Source organism: Carettochelys insculpta, chromosome 5 (assembly GCF_033958435.1).
Source record: "Carettochelys insculpta isolate YL-2023 chromosome 5, ASM3395843v1, whole genome shotgun sequence".
Taxonomy (NCBI): Eukaryota; Metazoa; Chordata; order Testudines; family Carettochelyidae; genus Carettochelys; species Carettochelys insculpta.
This window is the reverse complement of record NC_134141.1, coordinates 10,180,990-10,201,186: the sequence shown is the minus strand read 5'-3', so window position 1 is coordinate 10,201,186 and position 20,197 is coordinate 10,180,990. Positions and strand designations below refer to the sequence as shown.

The window sequence follows — 20,197 nt, the reverse complement described above, 5'->3', positions numbered from 1 at the left end:
GAGAAGAAGGGTGGGAGGTAGGTCTTCAAACAGGGAAGGGGATGTACCGCCTTCCATGAGACATAGAATATGCCGGGTAGGATTCTCAATGTTACTCTTTGCATAGTCTTCCATTTACCAGCAAGTCTTCTCCAGGATCTGTGTTGCAGGTGGTCAAGCACCTGCACAAACTCTCCTCTCCGATGTGTGGGTTGGGCTGGGGTCTGAGCTAATTTTGCTTTTGGGCCCAATCCAATTTCCATTGAAAGTCATCAAAAGAATCCCATTGACGTCGGGACCTTTTCCAGCTCCATTCAAATAGCATTAAGGCCCCACTCCAGCAAAGCACTGAAGTAGTGTTTAACTTCAAGCTACATTATATTGATGTTCTTTTGCTAAGTTGGTGCAAATGATGTACAGCAAATATTCTCTTTTGGTTCTCTGGGGCAGAATTCTCAGAAGAGAGACCACTGGGCTTACTCATATGCTGAATTACATCCTTTGCTCAATGAGGCCATGTGCTGTGATACTTTCCACTTAAGAAGCAGGGATAATAGCCACTCCGTTTGCTGATATATGCTCAAGTGACTAAGAACATAAAATAGTTTAACATGTGGAACATTCAAGACTGCAAAATGAATTGTTGAAATATTTGTTAAAGGTGATTTTTTAAAGCTTCTGGGAGAAGATATTTTAGACTAGCTAAAGTTCACATAGTCTTTACGTCAAAAAGAGTTTGGGAATTGGCCAAACACCACATGTAAGCAAATCTGAACAAGGCATCTATTGTTTGTTTAAAGAAAATTCACAACGATCTCTCACCTTGGAGTAATTTAGGACTAATCTGAATTCATCTAGAAAACGATTTCACTTTGCCCTAGATTGTTGTCGTGTCTGAGGGATGCTTTGCATTTCTAAAGACTACATACAAATGCACCAAACTCATTGGAATATGTAAAGCATGCAGAATCAACCAACCTGCCACAAATATGAATAATCAGCCATTTTAGGGAAGTTAGCTTCATTATTCAGCCACATTGCCACTTACAGATTATAATAACTAATGTCACTTCCAAAACTTGCAGGTGTTTGTTTAGGAAAGAATTTTGAAGGTCAATGACAGGGGGAAATTTCATAAAGATACCAGGAGACATGATACCCATTTTTCTCCAGTATATGCCATTACAGTTAACGAATGGTAGATTTACTTTTAAAATGTGTTTTAAATCTGCCTTGCACATAGGGACTCGTGTGGAAAGCGAGTGCCAAGGGGTACGGTAGTAGAATGGCAATACTTTGCACTCACCTTGCACAGCAAGTGAAAGGCTGAGGAGAATTAAACTGTTTGTATTTATGTTTCAAGCAATTATTTATCTGTAGCAAACACACTGTGGAGGTGTTAAAACAGGGACTTGGGCATCAGAATTATTGCAGTCAGTTCCCAGTCTGTTCTGCTGCATTTGATCATGAGAAGGGCCCTACCAAACTCATGACCCTGAAATTTGGTCTCCCGCCACACGTGAAATCTGGTCTTTTGTGTTCTTTCACTCTATACCGGGGTGCCAAGACCAGCATGTGAGCCAATTTTCATTGGCACATGAGGAAGGAGCTGTGCCCTGCCCCTCCTCCCCCATGCAGGCAACAGCTTGCTCAAAGCCAGGCTGCCTGCGGATTACAAAGGACCAGCTAATGCTACCAGCCACCACCTAACGGGTGAAGCTCTGCACCTTAACTTATTTATTAAAGAAGCTGTTGTAGGACTATTAGTAACTTTAAAAAGTATCACTGGCACTTGGACCATACATAGAGGTCAAAAGGTCAAATTTGGGCACTCTGCCTCAAAAGGTTTCTGACTCTTGCCCTATACTATACAGCTTTCACAGGAGAGACCAGTGTTTCTCAAACTGGGGGGTCTTCATCCAAAAGGAAGTTGCAGGGGGGGTCACAAGGTTATTTTTTGAAGGCTGCAATATTGCCACCTTTACTTCTGTGCTGCCTTCAGAACTGGGCAACCGGAAGGTGTCAGTTGCTGTCTGAAGGCCTAGCACACCATACCATGCCCTTATCTTTGCGCTGCTGGTGGTGATGGCTCTGCCTTCAGAGCTGGGCTCCCAGGCATCAGCCTCCGCTCTGCAGCCACCCGGTTCTTAAGGCAGCACTGTTATCAGCAGCAGGGCAGAAGTAAGTGTAAAGTCCTGCAACCCCCTTCTACAGTAATATGACAAATCCCCCAACTCTGTTTTGGGTCAGAACCCCTCTAATCAGAACACCATGACATTTCAGATTTAAACAGCTGAAGTCATGAGATTTCTGATTTTTTAAAAAACCCTGTGACTTGTGAAACTGACTAAAATAGACTGTGAGTTTGGTAAGGCCCTTTTCATAGCCAAACAGCTTTATCTCACTGTAGCAAACATTGCTTTGAAGCCATTCCACCCTGTGCTGATTCGGAAGGATCGAACGAGGTCACTAGAGTTAGGGACACTTAGGCATTTTGGTTCAGTGTACCCCTTAAGCTGTATGTTTGGGTGGCCATCCAAGGAGAGATGCAGGTGCCACTCAGCTGATTAACAGAGCATCCACAGTGCCCACAGCCAGCAGCTTGTGTTTCTATTGGTGGTGCACCCCTGCACATGCCTCTGTGCACATAATAAAATGTATTCTGTCCATGGATGGAAAAAATTAGGGGGAACATTGGTAGTTTTAGAATGATGTTGGGGTCACCGCACAGGCAGGCCCTGCCTCTGGCATCATCTTTCACTTGAGATGTAAACCTAAAGCCCTAACCTCATGAACTCATCAGAAATCCCAAGGCAACCTCTATGAAAGTTGAGGTGCTGCTGACCTCAGTGTCTTGGCCAAGATTCCAAACTGGATTCAACCGAACAACCTGATATCAAAGGATCTGACACTCAGTTTCTAGCGCTAAAGCAGTGCAGTATATTACTCTGTCCAGTTAAACACAGTGTTGGCTGCACTCCAATGGTGACTGAAATGATCGCTGTATGGTGGTTCAGAAGAAATGATTTTCCACTATAAATGGCTTCTGTTAGACCTTCCACACCACCTGACTCCTAAGTCCTTTGTTCTAATGGCATTCTAGGGGCATGCCATACTGCGTGAATTTTACCTTCAGATGCATTTCATTCCATCTTTTTGAGGTAGGGCATTTAAATCATGAGAATAAGGTTGCCACTCTGGATCGCTGACGTAAAACCAGAAATAGCCATTAAAATCCTAGCTGGAGGTTTTCAATTTAAGACACTGATGATATAATTAGAGCAGGGTTGGGCTCTCAGTTTGATGAGGGGCCACTGCAAGAATTTGGTGCGTGATTAGGGGCTGTGCTTCTCTATGACATTAATGGAGGAGGTGCAGGACCTGGGATGGAGGCTGGATACAGAAGGGAGCTTGGAGCAGAGGATTGGTGTGCAACAGTGGGTGTGGGATCTGGGAGGGAGTTCGGATGAAGGAGGGAGTTGTGACCTGGACCAGGGAGAAGCAGGGAGCGAGTGGAGTGCCAGTTGCAGGCTCTAGCTGGGTGGTGCCCCTATCAGCAGCCCGGTGGGATCCTTGGGAAGGTTCCCGTGCCTGGCAAGCCCACCTCCCCGCACCACTGCTCAAAGCTGCCAGCTGCTGAGGCCAATGTGTGCATCTCTGTGTGGGGACTGCGAGGACTGCGCTGGAGCAGGAACCTGTCTGAAGGTTCCACTAGGCTTGAAGACACTGGTGGCCCAGAGTATCATCATAGGCCTGATCCCAAAGTTTGGCAGGTTGGATCCAGCCCATGGGCTGTATTTTGCCATCCCTGAAATAGAGGGTAAGGAAACTAGAAACAAATTACAATTGGCAGGGGATGAAAAATCAACTGCTTCAAACGTCTTTAAAAGCCAAGTGTGCTGGCTTTTAATATTGAATGGCTCAAGAACTGTCTGTAGGGATACCCCAGCAGTTAATCCACACTCATCTCCCTCATAAACCACTTTTGCGTCTTGTATAGGTACAAAGCACAAGTACAATTGTGAGTCTAACAGGGGCAAAATAAGCACCTGTCTGGAAAAAAAAAATCTGGGGCATCACCTGGGCCAAGACTGAGTAACTGTGCTATGTGATGACGAAAAAGAATGATCTATTCCAGGGAACAGAGTGACTATGGAGATGCTCTATGTTTGTTACTGAAACTCGCTCATAAGGGCAGAATTTCACCCCTTTCTCCACTGTTACCTCCCTGACGTGTTATGCCATTCAACCAAGAAGCAGCATGGCTGGCCTCCAGCCTGAAAACCAGAAAATAAAGGATCTTGGCAGAAATGATGCAACAAATATCAACTTTCATTTTTCTTTCACAAATACGTGTTCTGTGACCTCCCCCGCAAATGATATGAAGCTGCACGGAGATGTTAATGTTATTTAATAAGTCAATTCATACGCTGAGCTCCGTCTGCTGACTCTAGCACTGACATTTCGTTTTGATGGGCCATTAGATGGCACTCTGTACTTGCTTCAAAGAAACACGAGGATGGTACCAACGGCTCAGCTCCACTCGCCTCCTGATACACATGTACTCAACTCCTGGATGTGTCTTTAACGTTCTCTTTTACACTATTCAAATTCTTCCATTTCAGTTAAGCCCAAACTTATTTTGACAGCAGGATTTATTAAAACGGAATCCTATTTCTTACTCAATTTCCACAGTCCCACTCCTCCAACTTTGACTCATTTAAGCATTTCTTTTTGATAGAAATAATCCTGTCAGCTACAAGGGAACTACTTTCTGGAGTTTGAGATTGCTCGCCTGAGGAAAGTTTGCAGGATCTGTTGCTTAGAATACAGCTAAGTACTTCAGGGTGGAAAATAATTACCACCAGTCTCTCCGAGTAATTTGAGAAATCAGGTACCTGGCTATTTGTATGTCTTTTTGCATTTGCTAGCTGTGTGGCCTTGGATTTATAACCTATAAATCAACTCCTCAAGCATAAGCCTTTAAAAATGTTAATGCAGATTGGTAACTTATAGTCTCTTTATTTTTTAATCACTGCTCATAGGTTTTTTCTTATAAAGGCCCAAATTAATTCACTATATTACAGAAGTGTAAGGAGATGTAGTATCAGTACATTCAAATGTTTGTTATTTAAATTTTAGGAAAGTTTGGGACTTGTTTTGGGGTTTGGGAATATCAGACACGCAATCAGGGCATGGGAGATTTGCCTCTATCAAGGAAACAGGTCTGGAGCCCTAAGTGTGTTACAAGGGCACCGTCTCCTATAAGTGTGCACTGAAAACTGGGCTCAGCAGCATTGTAATCGTAATGCTCTAGGACTGCACATATATGTATGAGAGAGAAAGAATGGTTCAGGGATGAGGGATTAATGTAACATCTGGGGTTTAGATTCAAATCCCTGTTTTGTCACAGGTTTACTGAAGAAGTGAGTCACCTAGCCTCTCTGTGGCCCAGTTCTCCAAGCTTCAGGGAACCATAGGAATGCACAGCAATAAGGGACCTTGAGAAGTGGTTAAATCCAGCCCCCTGTACTGAAGGAGGAGTTGGAAAGCCAAAAGCACCCCAACAGGTGTTTGCCTGTCCTTTTGTGATGGCGCTGTTACAGTCGCCCTTGGAAACTTGCTCGTATTCCACCCTGGATGTGCAAAATCCAGGTTTACTTTAATTGGGGTCTTGACCAGAGAACAAAGATAGCCTTATGGTAGCAGGAAGGATTTTACTCACTGCTACTTCTTCTGCCACATTAAAATATGTAATAATGCTTCCCTTCCTTGCAATGGTTATGTGACGATAAGTAGATAAAAGATTGTGAAGCACTTTGCGATCTTCTGAGGAAAAGCAGTAGTTAAGAAATAGGTAGTAGTAGTAATGAACAACACAAATGTTATTGGCATACCGGTTGAACCTCTCTAATACGGCACTCTCTTGTCTGAGAACATCCATAATCCAGCATCATTTTAGTTCGCCGGATGTCCACTTATGGTGTGGCCAAGTTTCCTGTGGTCCCATAAAGTTTGTGTCCAGCCACCAGTCCTGGCTTTGAGTTTGCTGTGCTGTTATTTGCTGTAATTTAACTCTAACTGTCTTCTAAGAGCCCAGCAAGCAATAGAAGTGTTGGCTATGTGCTAGACAAGTTCGACCTCCCGTGATTTGACAAATTCTCTCATTTGGCACTGGTCAAGTCCTGAGGATTCAGCTTCAGATACCCTAAAAAGGGGCTGATTATCAGAAATTGCTGAGCACCTGCTTGCTGAGAGTCAGGACTTTTCAGGAATCTCAAATAAGACTCCCCCAACTCCTAGTCACTTATTCCAATTTAGGCAGTAGTCCTTGTCCCAAGAGATTAATCTTCCTGTAGAAGATTTTCAAAAATGAAACTGCTGCCTCTAAATGATAGTCTTTCTATCTTCAGTACTTATGCTCTCAGTATTATAGTATCTGAGCAGCACCTCACGATAATGGATTTTTTTTTCTCCTGGGAAACAGGCCACTGCTGTTATCTGCATTTGTATGCCTAGGGAACTGAGGCACAGAGGGATTAAGATGTTTGTCCAAGGTCGTCGAGAAAGTCTGTTGCAGACAAAAAAGTTGACTGCAGGTGTCCCAAAAGTTATCTGTCACTCTAATCAATAGATTATTTTTGTCTCCCTGTTGGTCCACTCATTTCTCCGTTCTTTTAGATCTATCAAATTTGTTTGTACTGAGTTTCTTCTTCAAGTTCTCAGTAGTATTCTTTACCACCTTGAATTTTTCATTTCTGCTTCCCCCCAAGCATCTTTACTCAAGTTCTTTGTTAGTTAAATAGTCATTAAATATTTAATGTGTGATTATAACTGTTATTGCTTAATCTGCAAAAAAGATACTTATAACAATTTTAATTGCCTTGAATTTAATTAAGTGAATAAAAGGATTAGAATCAAAACATGTGAAATGGACAAAGATGTCGTGGCTATTTTTAACAGAGCAATTGTGTTCAAATTGTTTTGACTTTAAAGTAGAGAAAATGGTAGAGGATGCTTAAAATTTAAGCCTAAGGTTGAAGAATATATTATAATGTTGTTACTTTTATTTATTTATTTGAAAAGTAATATCTTCCAGACCCAACTGCACTAACAGCTGTAAATACATTAAATTATCTGCCCCTACAAGATTTACAGTTTCAACACATATTGATTTATTCTGACAAACACATTGAAAATCAAACAGCAAACGTTTATTGGAATGTTTAAATGGATTCACTTCAGCCATGCATGTACTGTTTCTTCTTTGCTTTCATAAACATCTTAGCAATCAAGTTTTACAGGGAAAGATGTGCAGAGAAAGTGAACTTGAAAACAGTGTGTGTGTTAATAACATTAAATCTGAGATGACTGTTTCCCCAAAGTCCTTGCACTCATCCAATCAAAGCCCAGAACTATGTGCTGTGACTTATTTAACCAACCATATAATCAACACATCTCAACTAGGGCCCCAGTGTAAACTCATTGAAGTGGATGGAAAGAATCCTGTGGTCTGCAGTGGATTATGGATGTATTCTTGCAGAGAACTGTTTGTGATCAGTCCATAAAGTGAAATTGTTACATTCTTTCAAATATTTTGCAAGCAGAAAATGTGATACAATTACTGGCTAAGTTATGCATTGTGGTTTCCTTGCTTACTCTGCTCTTCACATGGTGCTGGAAAGGACCACAGCTCTGGCCAATTCATTAACAATCCACATGTTTTCATGAGAGGCACCCCCTTTGCCTGGGTTACACCACAGATATTAATCTGAATGTTGATCTTCTAGTAAGCAAAATTCCACAGATGGTAAATGCCTTCCCCAAATGACACATTCCTTGCAAACAACTACAAATTCTTTATATAGGAATTGCTCTGACTTTGGAGGAGGATGTGACCTTCTGTCTCACTGGTAGTAAAATTTGGTAATAAAAATCTTTACAACCAATGGAATTTTTCTCACTGGAAGAGCCAAGTACAAATTAAAATCTGTAGTACAAAACCAATACAACCAATACAAAATCAGAGCTGGTGGTAAAATTGTGCTTCTTTTAGTGCCTGAATGCTTTTCCTGAAAAGCTGACCTCAATTATGGGCATTAAGTCCCTTTAAAAATCAGATCTATGCTAATGATTATATAAATTTGACAGTAGTGCCCAGCGGCCTTTGAGAAGTGTGATCTGTTGTACCAGGCACTGTATAAACATGAAGATAAAGACTGTTCCTATGATGGAGACTTTATATTCTGAACTGTAACAAATGGAATGAGTATGACAACACAAGGGGAAAGAGGAATTATGAAATAAGGCAGTGAATGTCCATCTCCTGATGATCCCAATGCTTGCTTTAATGCCCTATACAGCTGTATTTAGGGATCAAATCCTTTCCCATTAGCAGCTCAGACTGACATATTTAATACTTGTACAATTAAAGATAACTCAGAATAAAGTTCAGCATGGTGAGAATGTAATAAATATTGTGTGAAGGATTACATTCACTAAAGAGATCTTATGGGCATAATTGGATGAAAGCACATTAATTACTTCAGCAGACATGTATGTACCAAATCCCAAGCAAAGAATTCACACCGATAAGTGGTCCCAGACATGACTGAATAAATGGCAGTTTTGACTTCATTGGGGTTGCTGCCACAGCAAGGTCTTTGATCAGAGGATATCAGCATACATTATAAAGTGTGAGAGGCTGTTTGTGGGACTAGTACATAGCTCTGTATTGTATCAAGGCAATTAATGAATGGATTAGTTAAAAGAGGATTTTTTGTTGACCATTAATCTCCGAGGAACAAACAGAAGTGCTTGTTTTGACTTTTAAGTTTTACTTTGAAAAAAATGTGAACGGCTTAAATTTCAAGCACTCAGGAGCCTGCCGAAATGGTCTTATTTAAAGACTAATCTTTTTTCCTCTCTTAGGTTTGGAAGCCAACTGTTTAGCTGGCACATACTACATAGCTTGCTTTGGCCTTGGTCTTGCATCTCTTATTCAGACAAAAGATACGAATTGATATGCCCTATCAGACTAGCAGCCTGCCTAGGTCCGTACCCCCAGTCCCTCAAGGGCTACTAGTGATAGAAGCTTTAAATGAGAGTGCTGGAAAGCTGAAGTAGGCAATTTCATTATGTCAGCGGGAGTTTTGCATGAGTACAGACTGCATGTTCTGTTTCTCCAGATGACTGGAAGCTCACTCAGCACAGTGACAGATCATTATCTGCACAGGAGATTACACAAGTACAAGGTGAACCTCTCTAATCCTGAACCCGCTCCTCTGGCAACATCTGTAATCCAGCACAATTTTAGTTAGCCAGAGGATAATTTATCGTGGATGTGGCCATGTTTCCCATGGTCCCATAGTTTGTTTACAGCCACCAGTTCTGGCTCTCAGTGTTCTGTGCTACTATTTAGCTCTAATTTATTACTAAATATCTTCTAAGGGACAAGTAAGCAAAGGAAGTGTTGGTATTATTAGATAATATTAGATAATATTGATTTCCTGTTGTCCAGTGAATTTTCTTGTCCAGCACTGGTCATGTCCTGAGGGTGCTGGGTTATAGAGGTTCAACCTGTAGTTTCACAAAACAGAAGGGAACACATCTTGGGATCATAGTCAGACCATCATTTATGATGTCAGCTTACCATTGAAAGTGGGAATTCCACATATGGACTGCAGGCAAGTTATCATCTTTACTGTCACTGGGGAATAGCTCAGAGGTTTGACCATTGGCTTGCTAAATTCAGAAGTGTGAGCTCAATCCTTGAGGAGGATGTTTGGGGCAAAGAGATTTGAAAATAAAAAAGAAAAGAAGAATGGGGCTTGATTCTGCCCAGAGGGAAGGGAGCTGGACTCAATGACCTCCTGAGGTCCCATCCAGCTTTATGAGATGTGTATCTCCATATATATATATATATATAAAAGCCATATGGTGCATTTTGTGTGTGATTTGTGTAATGACTGGGAAAATAGAGTTTATGTTAAAAACTTTCCCAGAGCAAAGCAGATTCCCTCCAGGGAAGAACAGTAAATTACTGGGTATACTTGCCTGTCAGGCATACCATTGTGCAGTGGCACTTTCAGTTTTAAGAGTCTGGCATTAAAAATGCATGTGTTTTTGTCATGTATTTGCTTTTCCTTATGACGGTTAATGGTGTATACTAATTCACTTGTAAAATCTTCATTTTAATATAATCGTCACTATTGTAAGCCATTTAAAAAGCTTTGTTTCATTTTAGTTCCCTTCCAATGTGGTAGTAATATTAACTTCTCATTATTAATGGAAAAAGAAAAGGTAAATTATACCTAAGATAACGGAAATATAAATTTTAAAGAGGGTGATATTTAGCTGAAAAAGTCAAAGTTTATGTTTATCCTATATAATGAGGCTTCCATACTCAGTAAAGGAAAGATCCTAATAAGCACTTGGTTTCCTGTGGTGAGCTTTTTGATTAATAAATACTAGTAAATGTCACAAGCTCTGAAGAGATGATCCCATAGTTTATGCCTGTAAAATGGAAAATGAGCAAACATTTAACTGAGCCAAAACAATAGTGATTTTTTCACATCAGATGAAAAATCTCTGAATAAATAGGCTACTAAAATGGGGAGCTGGAACTCATGACTGAAAGGGTCTGAGTGCAAAAGCTAGCTGGTCCCTCAGGCTGTTAATTGCTACATCCTGTAGTCTTATCTTCATATTACAAATGAGATGCGACTCAAATAGAAACACTTGTTTACCCTTGAACGTCTTTATTGTTTTTGAGTCAGAATTGAGATACAAAGCCAAGGGTGACGATGTCTTTCTCTCTCTTAAATGAGTGAAGACCAGCCTAGTCAGCCTTTAGGGAAATGTGAAGCATTTTAAATGTGCTTGTACAGCATATTCAGGCCCTGTATAATGCATCCCAAATATTTGTCAAGTCGTACAAGCAGCTTTGGAGGCTATCACCACAGACGAGAGTGGGTAAGAGAAACCAGCAATAAAAACACATTGGCGAGAAAAGGGAAGCGATGCCCACTTTTGAATGTTCCAACATTTGATTTATCTGCTATAATGATGTTCCCAGTAATTTCCCTGTTTACTCCTCACTAGCGATGGCTGATGGCGCACCTGTGCATTTCTCCCCAACTCCCCATTTGCTGACTGCAGCCATTCAGAATCAGGTGACTGAAACCTTTTAGATAGAAGTTAATTAGCCAGCAAGCTGCAGATCAAATCTTTCCAAGGCAATGCTAAATGGAAGCCCTCCAGGCAGCTGCTGGAAGCATTCTCTGCTCACCGTCTCCCTCAATGCTTGAAAGCTGGGTAATTCGTTTCAAGTGAGAGTCAATGAAGCAAATATCCGGGAACAAATCAAAAAGTTCCCCATCATTGTGCAACCTCCTGGAATATGTACTTGCATATTTTGCTCAGATATGTGTAGTTAGCAATATACTGCGTACATACATAATTAGATGGCTAGACTCCAAAACCAGTGTGATCATTTAGTTTGACCCCCTGCATAATACAGACCATAGAACATACCCCAAATAGTTCCTAAAACACTGGTGAGGAATCCACCATGGCCTCTGCAAATTGTTCCAAGAGCTAATTAGTCTCACTGTTAAAACTTTGTGCTTTATTTCCATTCTGAACTTGGCCATCTTTAGCTTCCAGCCATGGCACCATGCTGTGCCTTTCTCTGCTAGATTGAAGAACGTTTTATGAAATATTCTCAGAAGACATATGCTCCACCCAGAGTAGAAGCATTTAAGTCAAGTAAGTCAGGTAGACACTAAAATGATGATCAAATCTTCCCTTAATCTTCTCTTTGTTAAGCTAAATAGGTAGATTCCAGGAGCCCAATCACTATAAGGTGCGTTTTCCTAATCTGTTCATCTGCTTTGTGGCCCATCTCTGAAAATGCTCAAATTTATCAACATCCTTCCTGAGACGTTTTCAGCAGAACTGGACACTGTATTCTAGCAGCAGTTGAAGTCAAGATTTTACCCCTACTCACAGTTCCCCTGTTTATGCACTCACAGATCATGTTATCCCTCATGGCAAAAGTGCTACTCTGGGAGATCTTGTTCAGTGAAATATCACCATGAACCCCAAATCTTTACCCAGAATTGAGTCCCCCATTGGGTAAGTATGGACTGTGTTCTTTGCTCTTTGATTACAAATTTACATTTAGCCACATTAAAAGGTCTGTGGTTTGCTTGAGCCCTGCTTGCCATTGTATTCAGATTGCAGTGGAGCCAGGAGCCACCGCAGGCTCCAGCAAGGTCAGGGCGAGGCCTGGCTCAGTGCCCCTGGAAGGTGTGGGGCCAAGGGTGAAAGGGGCAGGCCCAAGGGCCGTGAACCCTTAGTGCTGCTTGCTGACTCCTCCTTCCTCAGTTCCACGCTGCCACAGCACTTCAAAGGGACCAGGTAGAAACTGTCCCTTTGCCTCCTGTTGGCAGGTCTGCCAGATTGCTGTGTATAAGTGACCTGTCTTCTTCATTATCTACCACTCCTCCAATTTGTGTGTCATCTGCAAACTTTAGTAGGGATAATTTTAAGCTTTTTTCTAGGGCAGTGTTAAAAATGTTAAGTAGGATAGGGCCAACAATGGATCCCTGAGGACCCCACTAAACCTGTTTGCTGATTGTTCCCAGCTTTGAAGTTAATTTTTGAGACTTATCAATTCCCAGTCGTCTAACGTGCCATCTTAATATTATGTGTGCAGTGGTTTGGTAGCCATGTTGGTCCTAAGATATTAGAGAGAGAAGGTGGGTGAGACCATATTTTTTTATTGGTCCAACTTCTGCGAGTGAGAAAGACAAGCTTTCAAGTTTACATGGAGCTTTTTGTGTAACCTCAGAAGCTTGTCTCTCTCTTTCTCTCGCCAACAGAAGTAGGTCCAATAAAACATGTTAACTTTCTATCACTCTACTTTTTAATCCCAATGTTGAGCATAAAGTCAAATGCATTACTGAAATCTGCCTGCATGACATCAACACTATTTTCTTTGTCAGTCAGATACATGTGGTCAGGAATAAGTTATGTTATTTGCCTTTACTTCTTTATTAATCAAGTCCCCTATCCACCTATCATAGGGCGGCAGGTCTCTGTTAACAGGTAGGATCAGCCCAGCATCTCTGGACTGGAGCAGGTAGCCTAATCCAAAAAGAGGGTGGGGTTATAAAGGGCCTATATAGGGCTGCTGAGAAACAGCTGGTGGGAAAGGACTCAGGCATATGGAACCCTGGCAGGAAAGAGTGAATCCTGGTCAGCAGAGGCCACACTGGAGTAGGGCAAACTGATCCAATGAGTCCCTGGAGCAAGGCATCATGAGACTAAAGGAAGCAATCCCCTTGCTGTGACTCTAAGAAGGGAGCAGAGTTGGAGGAGGCAAGGGGACCATCAGGAGCTGGAGAGCCGGAGATCCCTGGTAGGAGAGACCCTGAAGCTGAAGGACAGGTATTGACTTGAAACTGTTAAACTTTATTATAAAAGTATAAACCACCTTGACTGCGACTGGGTGAGCTAGTGACTGCTTCGAGATGGGGTGCAGCAGTGGTCTCCTTGTGACACTACCACTCCATTATTTTGCCCACGATTGATGTCAGACTGAAAGTTCTATTATTTCCTGAGTCATCCTGTTTACCGCTTTAAAATACTGGTACACCATGAACTTTCTCCCAGCCTTCTGGAATTTCCTCAGTCTTCCAAGCATTTAAGCATTTATAGTACAGTGGGTGCCTCAGTCACCTCTTTAAAAATGCTGAATGGGCATGCTGATTTCATGGGGTATGCTGATTTAACATGTCTGACTTTAGTTACTGCTATTTCTTACTATCTTAGGATTCTAGTGGAAAGGAAAGTGTGTTCTCATCATATTCAAGGCCCTTATGCTTAGAGGTGGGTATATTATTTTTCAATGAATAGTTCATTTGACAAAGGAACATATTTTGGGGTGATTTTGGGTCAAACATCAAATAATTTGAGCAAATAAAATCTGGGGGGTATTAAGTTAGTGATTTGACTTTTCATTTTGAAATATTCATTTAGAAATTTAGATACAGTACTTGTTGATTCTGAAAAAAAAAGATTTTCTTTGATCTGGATCAACTGAAGACCTCCTAGACCACACCCAGAAATAATATAATATTTTGCACTGATTAGCCAATTCTTCTACAAGTACAAAACCTCTTGACACGGGGACTATGATGAGTCAAGCCACCATATGGCAGAGCCAGTCTGAAATGCCAAAAGCCTTAAATAGGCTCTGTGAATCTGATAATCTGTAGGTCACACTGCGAGGAGGTGATTTTCAGTTAGATGAGGTGTGTAATAATGTAGAAAATTACGCTTGGAGCCAATGCATTAAACGAGGAAACTAAAGAACTCAAAACATAGAAGGAACAGATGATATTTCGCAAACTGCAACGAAGGGTTCTGTGGCACCTTATAGACTAACAGAAAAGTTTTGAGCATGAGCTTTCGTGAGCACAGACTCACTTCATCAGATGCACGCATGCATCTGATGAAGTGAGTCTGTGCTCACGAAAGCTCATGCTCAGAACTTTTCTGTTAGTCTATAAGGTGCCACAGGACCCTTTGTTGCTGTTACAGATCCAGACTAACATGGCTACCCCTCCGATACTATTTCCCAAACTGACACCAATATTGGCTTCCCAGATTCTAAGCAAGGGCTGTCCAATCACTCCTGAAAACCCATTATACAAACCAGGACACCTTTCCATTGTATGCCCCTTCCCTTATGTACGCCAAGGTTATAGACAGATTGCCACAGTCCCCTGCACTGCCAATTCAACCAGTTCTATTGCTGGCAGTGCACAAATCCCTATGGAAAATATGCACATTCTCGAAACAAGAATCACACTGTTTCTGGGGAACACTCACACACACAGTGTGGAACCAAAATGACAGGGGGCTAATTCTCAGTTTCTCAGGAGGTTTTGATTCTGAAATTGGTTAAGATAGGACAGCAAGCACACATTACTGCTTTTAATGGCAGACAGCAGAACAACTAGGAGCTTTCACCTTATGCAAGAAAGATATAAAACAATAGTTGTGGTACCAAAATGCCTCTGGTGCCTTCAGAATGCAGATTCGGAAAGCATTACCAATTCCTGGGTGGCTTTCCACACAAGGCATGATTCTTGGTTGCTTTAAGGCCCTTGATGCAGGTCTGGAAGCCCCCTATTCCTAGCAGGCTGTGTGTACAGTAGCCCCTCCTTTCAGAAGGGGCATGGTAATAAGGGAGGTCATCAGGTGCTAAGGAGGTGCTGTCATGAATATGCAGTGCCTCATTAGCATACTAGCAGCTGTGTGCTATTCGAAAGTGCTGCTTTCAGAATGCATGCTGCCTGTGTAGATAGGGGCCTTTTGAAAGGCCCCCCCGGACTTTGAAAGCCCCTTCTTCCCAAAACCAAATGGGAAGAAGGGGCTTTTGAAATCAGGGGGTCCTTTTGAAAGGCGTGTGTTTAGAAAGTGGCATGGGTGGCGTGTGTTTTGAAAGTGGGATGTTCAAAACACATGTAGCCACTATTATGCTAATGAGGTGCTGCATATTCCGATTAGCATATGCAGAACTCCCTCATTACCATGCCCCTTCCAAAAGGAGAGGGCTAGTGTAGATGTGGCCATATGGTACATATAGGAAATATCCCTGAAACAGAATAACTCAGCAGGAGTTGGGAAACGGAACCAAACAAAACCAAGAATCAACTGAATACCCCTTTGCCTGGAAAGCTGGAGGTTCCACAAGCCACCTTTTAAAGAGGTTCCTGGCAGAGTCTCTGTTATGCCTTCAACTGTGTGGGATGGGGAAAACTGCACATGAAAGCCAATGAAACACAATAAGCTTTGTATGGTATTGAGAGATCCTTTATCAGCTTATGAATTTGTCTCCAATCAAATTTAGGATGATGTAGTTCTAAAACTACAGTCAAATATTGCAACTAAGCATTACTACTTTGCAAACAAAATCAGTTCCCTCCTTAATTATTATATTTGACTGAAGCCTGCCTTCTCCCTATGCCCATTTGCCAAAATGCACAGACTATGCACAAGTGCCCAGACTTACTTGGGACAAGTGGGTCAATATTACTTCTGGAGAAACCACACGCTTAGTAAACTTATATCATTTGGCTCTCAGGATTGTCTGGCATTACAAAGCCCTTTCTAGTAGTAAGCTAGATTTTGCAAGCAAACACAAATTAGATGTCAAAAGTCCTACGTTTTCCATTTCATCTGGGATTCTCCCTGTACTCTAAAAATGGATCTTCATTTTTCTGGGTAATGCCCCAAAGCTACTATCAGCTGATTTCCGCTGACCAGTGGTGCCCCAAAATGTCCCATGACTTGGTGTCAGCTACTAGAGAAATCTGCTGGGGCACAAAACCAGCATATATGATGAATAATTTGAACAAGCAGAAAAGCATCTTGTTCCACCCCTCCTGGTATTTCCATCTCTGGGTATCATCCCCACATTGAACTGGCTTTGAAGATCTTTAGCTGTTTATTATTTTACTGCATTGCAAGGTGTTGTGAAATTTCTTTTTAAGAATAAAGCTCAGTAAAACTACACAGCTGATGCTTCATTTGTAATTCTCCATTCAAATATCTGTTTTCAGTCTCAAAACTCAAAGAATATTGACATAAAAATACTGTCTCCCCACATACTTCAATCAACACTGCCAATAATATTCATACTTTCTCCTTACCACTGACTCTGTTTTGTCGTAGGAAGAGTGATTTTGTTTTCTACCGTATATCTATCACTCATCCCCCTGGCAAAGGTTGTAAATGGCAATCTGAAGTTTTAGAGAAGTAGCTGTATTAGTCTGTATCTTTGAGAACAACAAGAAGTCCTGTGGCACCTTATAGACTGACTGTATCTGTTAGTCTATAGGGCACTATCCCATCTGTGTATGGATACATTCCTTGGGATAGTGAATAGAAGAATGCTAAGGCTGTCTCTGCTCCTTGCTGTCATTGGTCATAAACGTCTGCCTCCAAATTAATGACCTGTCAAAAGTTCAGTGCAATTTGTATTGACGCTAAAATGAAAGAAATCCTGACATCTTTTGCCCAATGATTGATGTAATTACTCCATTTTTATTAAGATTACTTGATATTTGATTACTATTTGAGGAGCAAACTTCAAGAAATATACTGTTTTCCTTGGTAATTGCAATGTTTAGATTTGTCAGTATACATTAATAATTAGATTTTGTATAGAGAATAGGAAATAGGATGAGAATGGCATGTTTTACTCTCATAGCGCTGTGTGCGTGTGTGTGGTGGGAGGATAATTCTATGTTTGCAATCTAAACGACTCTTTCTGATGCAATGAATGGGGTACCATCGTCTGTTGTTTGATATTAGGTTCAGGACTGTATAATTTGGAAAAAGGACAGATTTCTAAAGGTATTAGGCTCCAAATATGCAGCTAGAGGCACATGGTGAGATTTTCCAAAGCTCTGTTAGATGAATCCCAGGACATCACAGAGCAATGTACATCGGACAGTACACAGAAGGTGTACTGTCCATGACTGCTGCCTTGATACTTCTGGGGCCAAGATTTATGATTTACCCGTTCATTCTGGAGCACCTTCTCCCTTTTCACTCTGAGCTACTTGACTTTAACTCTTTGCTCTCCTCTGTTGGTTCTTGATGTGATAAGATTCACTAGAAGGGCACCACAAGCTACTTTCGTTGCAGTTCAAGTCTGCTTGCCTACGGTTGTGTTGTTAGTTGGGCATGCAGCAACAATACAAAGCCGTGCATCTATCCCCCTCCCCCCCGCGCCTTGAGGTGGAAAATAAGGCGGTTTTAGAACTTGTTTTAAGCATTTGTCTGTCCAGTTCATTGCTACCACCCCCCACAGCTAGAGACAAAGAATCCAAACACTGAAATCTGGCAAATCGACAAATTGATCAATTAACCAATCTAAGAAATCTGAGGGTCTCGTATATTTCAGAGGGTCAGCCCCCCCCTTTTGATGCAACAGAGCAATGGCTATGTGCTTAAGGAACAAATTGAATAGAAAGAGCGTTCTGTTGCCTGAAGGAAGTCTAGGGCGCTAGAAAAGTATTAGGCAACTTTAATCTCGGGCTGGCTGGTGTGTCACCTCTAGCATGTACACAAGAGTGGGGCTGAATGAGAGACAGACTCCTGCTGCACATTCTGCCATTGGCAAAGCTGCACGGTCCCTTCCCGGCCGAAAGCAAAGGAAGACCCCAACTCTGAAGATCTGGGAAAGGGTCTTGTACAAAGTTGGGCGCACGGGCTGAGCGGCCCTGGCCTGCCCAGGGGTGTTTACGGCTCAGGACTCTGCTTCAGCACCTTGGCCAGCGCCAGCAAGGGAGACGCGTGGCTGTCCATGGTGCTGAACTGCAGGGGCACTGGGCGAGCTCGCGCCAGACACCCGTCCGGATCCGCACGCCCGGGGGGCGGCCCGGCTGCTCTGTGGGACAGGCGCGGGGCTCAAGCGTTGGGTGGTTAGAGTTTGCACGGCGCAGGGCGCTCCACCGCCTAACCCCGTCCATTCCCAGGGGAGCAGCCCCGCGCCACTCCCCGCCCCCCCCACCTGCGCCGCTGGGGCCCTTACCTGGCTCTGCCTCGGGAGCTCACTGCGCACGAGGCTGACGACCGGCAGGTGCAGAGCGGAGGAGACGAACTCCAGCTCCAGCAGCTCGCCCACGCTCTGCGGGAAGGCGAGGACCGCGGAGACTCCCTGCACCACCACGGTGTGGCAGAGGCTCTGCAGGAAGGAGAGCGGGTCGCTGCTCCGGGAGGCGCTGGGGGAAGAGAAAGGCAAGAGAGGTAGATCGCCCAGCCCGGCCTCCATGGCCATCACCACCTCCAGGGACAGGTTGTAGGGCAGCAGCCCGCTCACCCGGTTGAGGTTCTCCACTGCCCAGAGCAGCGCCTCCCTGGGCGCCAGCAGCTCCGGGGCTCCGTTCTCGTAGCCAATAAGGTTCCCAGTGCCCAGCTGCGCCTTGCTTCGCAGGCTGGTCCCGATCCTTTGCCGCCGCAGCCCGGCGCCCTTCCAGCCGGCAGCCCCGGGACTTCGGGCTGTGTCGTGCGCCCCTGGCGCCTCGGGGCTCCCCCTGCTCCCTTCCTCCTTGTCCGCGGGAGCCGGGTCCGGCGCTGCTCCAAGCGGGGCCTCATGGCTGTGGGTGGCCGCCCAGGGCTGCAGGTGAGCGGCTCCGATCCTCACCGTGTGCCCGATCCGCTTGAGGATCTGGCAGGGCTGCGGGTGGGAGGAGGAGCCGGGCACCCCGGCGAGCACCAGGGCGCAGGGCGGCAGCAGCAGCAGGCAGACCCGGCTCAGGAGCCACCACACGCCCAGCCTGGACATCACTGAAGCCGGGAGAAGTCACCAGCCCCCTCCTCCTCCTCCTCCTCCGCTCCCGGCCGCTGCGCTCACCGCCGGGCAGCCACGGCCGGCGAGCTTCATGGATCTCTTCCCCCCACCTCCCCGCGGGGCTTCCCGGGCGGGGGCGGGCCGCAGAGCCCCGGCCGCCGGGCGGAGAAGCGGGGAAGGCGAGCCACTGAGGCAGCCCCGCCAGGCGGCCCGGTCATCGCTCCTCGGGGGCTAGGCGGAGCCCGCAAGTGGGGGCGCCCCGTCTCTCATCTCGGCTCCGGGCGTTGCCCAGCCTCGGTCCTTCCTTCGGCCGCTCTCCCCTGCCCGCCTTCCCACGCGGCTCCCCAGGCCGGCCGGCCACGCGGGGGGCTCGCTCCGAGGCCACCGAGTTGCCCAGAGGTGGCTGCGCTCCGCTCCCACCTCGAGGCCGCCTCCCAGCGCCGGGCTCCGGAGCGCGCTGAGCCGCCCCCGGGGGCCTCTGGCAGCAGCGCGGGGCACTAAACAAGGGCGGAGGCTCCGAGGTGCAGCCAAAGGCTGCAGCAGCCCCATGCGCCTGTGGGCAGAAGGCTCCTTTTGTGGACAGCCGGATTTCGCCCTCCCAGCCCGGGCAGCTTCGGGGCCACACGCCGCAGCTCCCGGCAGGGGTCGCCAAACCGGGCCCCAGAGGAAGCGACTAGCGCGTCATGCCCCGCAGTGGCACACGGGGGCGGGTTGTAACCTTCGGGCTCCCCGGCTGCTGTGGGTGGAAGTTGGGAATTTCTTGGCCGCAGTTCCTTGGGCCACAGGGCTAAGGCGTGAGTAGCCGGAGAGAGCTGCAGGGCGCAGCCTTCCCAGGGGTTTCCT

At 44.6% G+C, this 20,197-nt stretch overlaps 1 protein-coding gene across 1 annotated transcript in view; it reads right to left on the bottom strand.

The window, feature by feature from the left end:
• The window catches only part of GRIN3A (glutamate ionotropic receptor NMDA type subunit 3A), a 75,932-nt gene extending 56,584 nt beyond the window's left edge, over positions 1–19,348 (bottom strand). Inside the window, exon 1 of the mRNA XM_074994030.1 lies at positions 18,596–19,348. Coding sequence (XP_074850131.1) covers positions 18,596–19,348 — 753 coding nt within the window. The remainder of the gene's footprint in view (positions 1–18,595) is intronic.
• Positions 19,349–20,197: the final 849 nt, after the last annotated feature.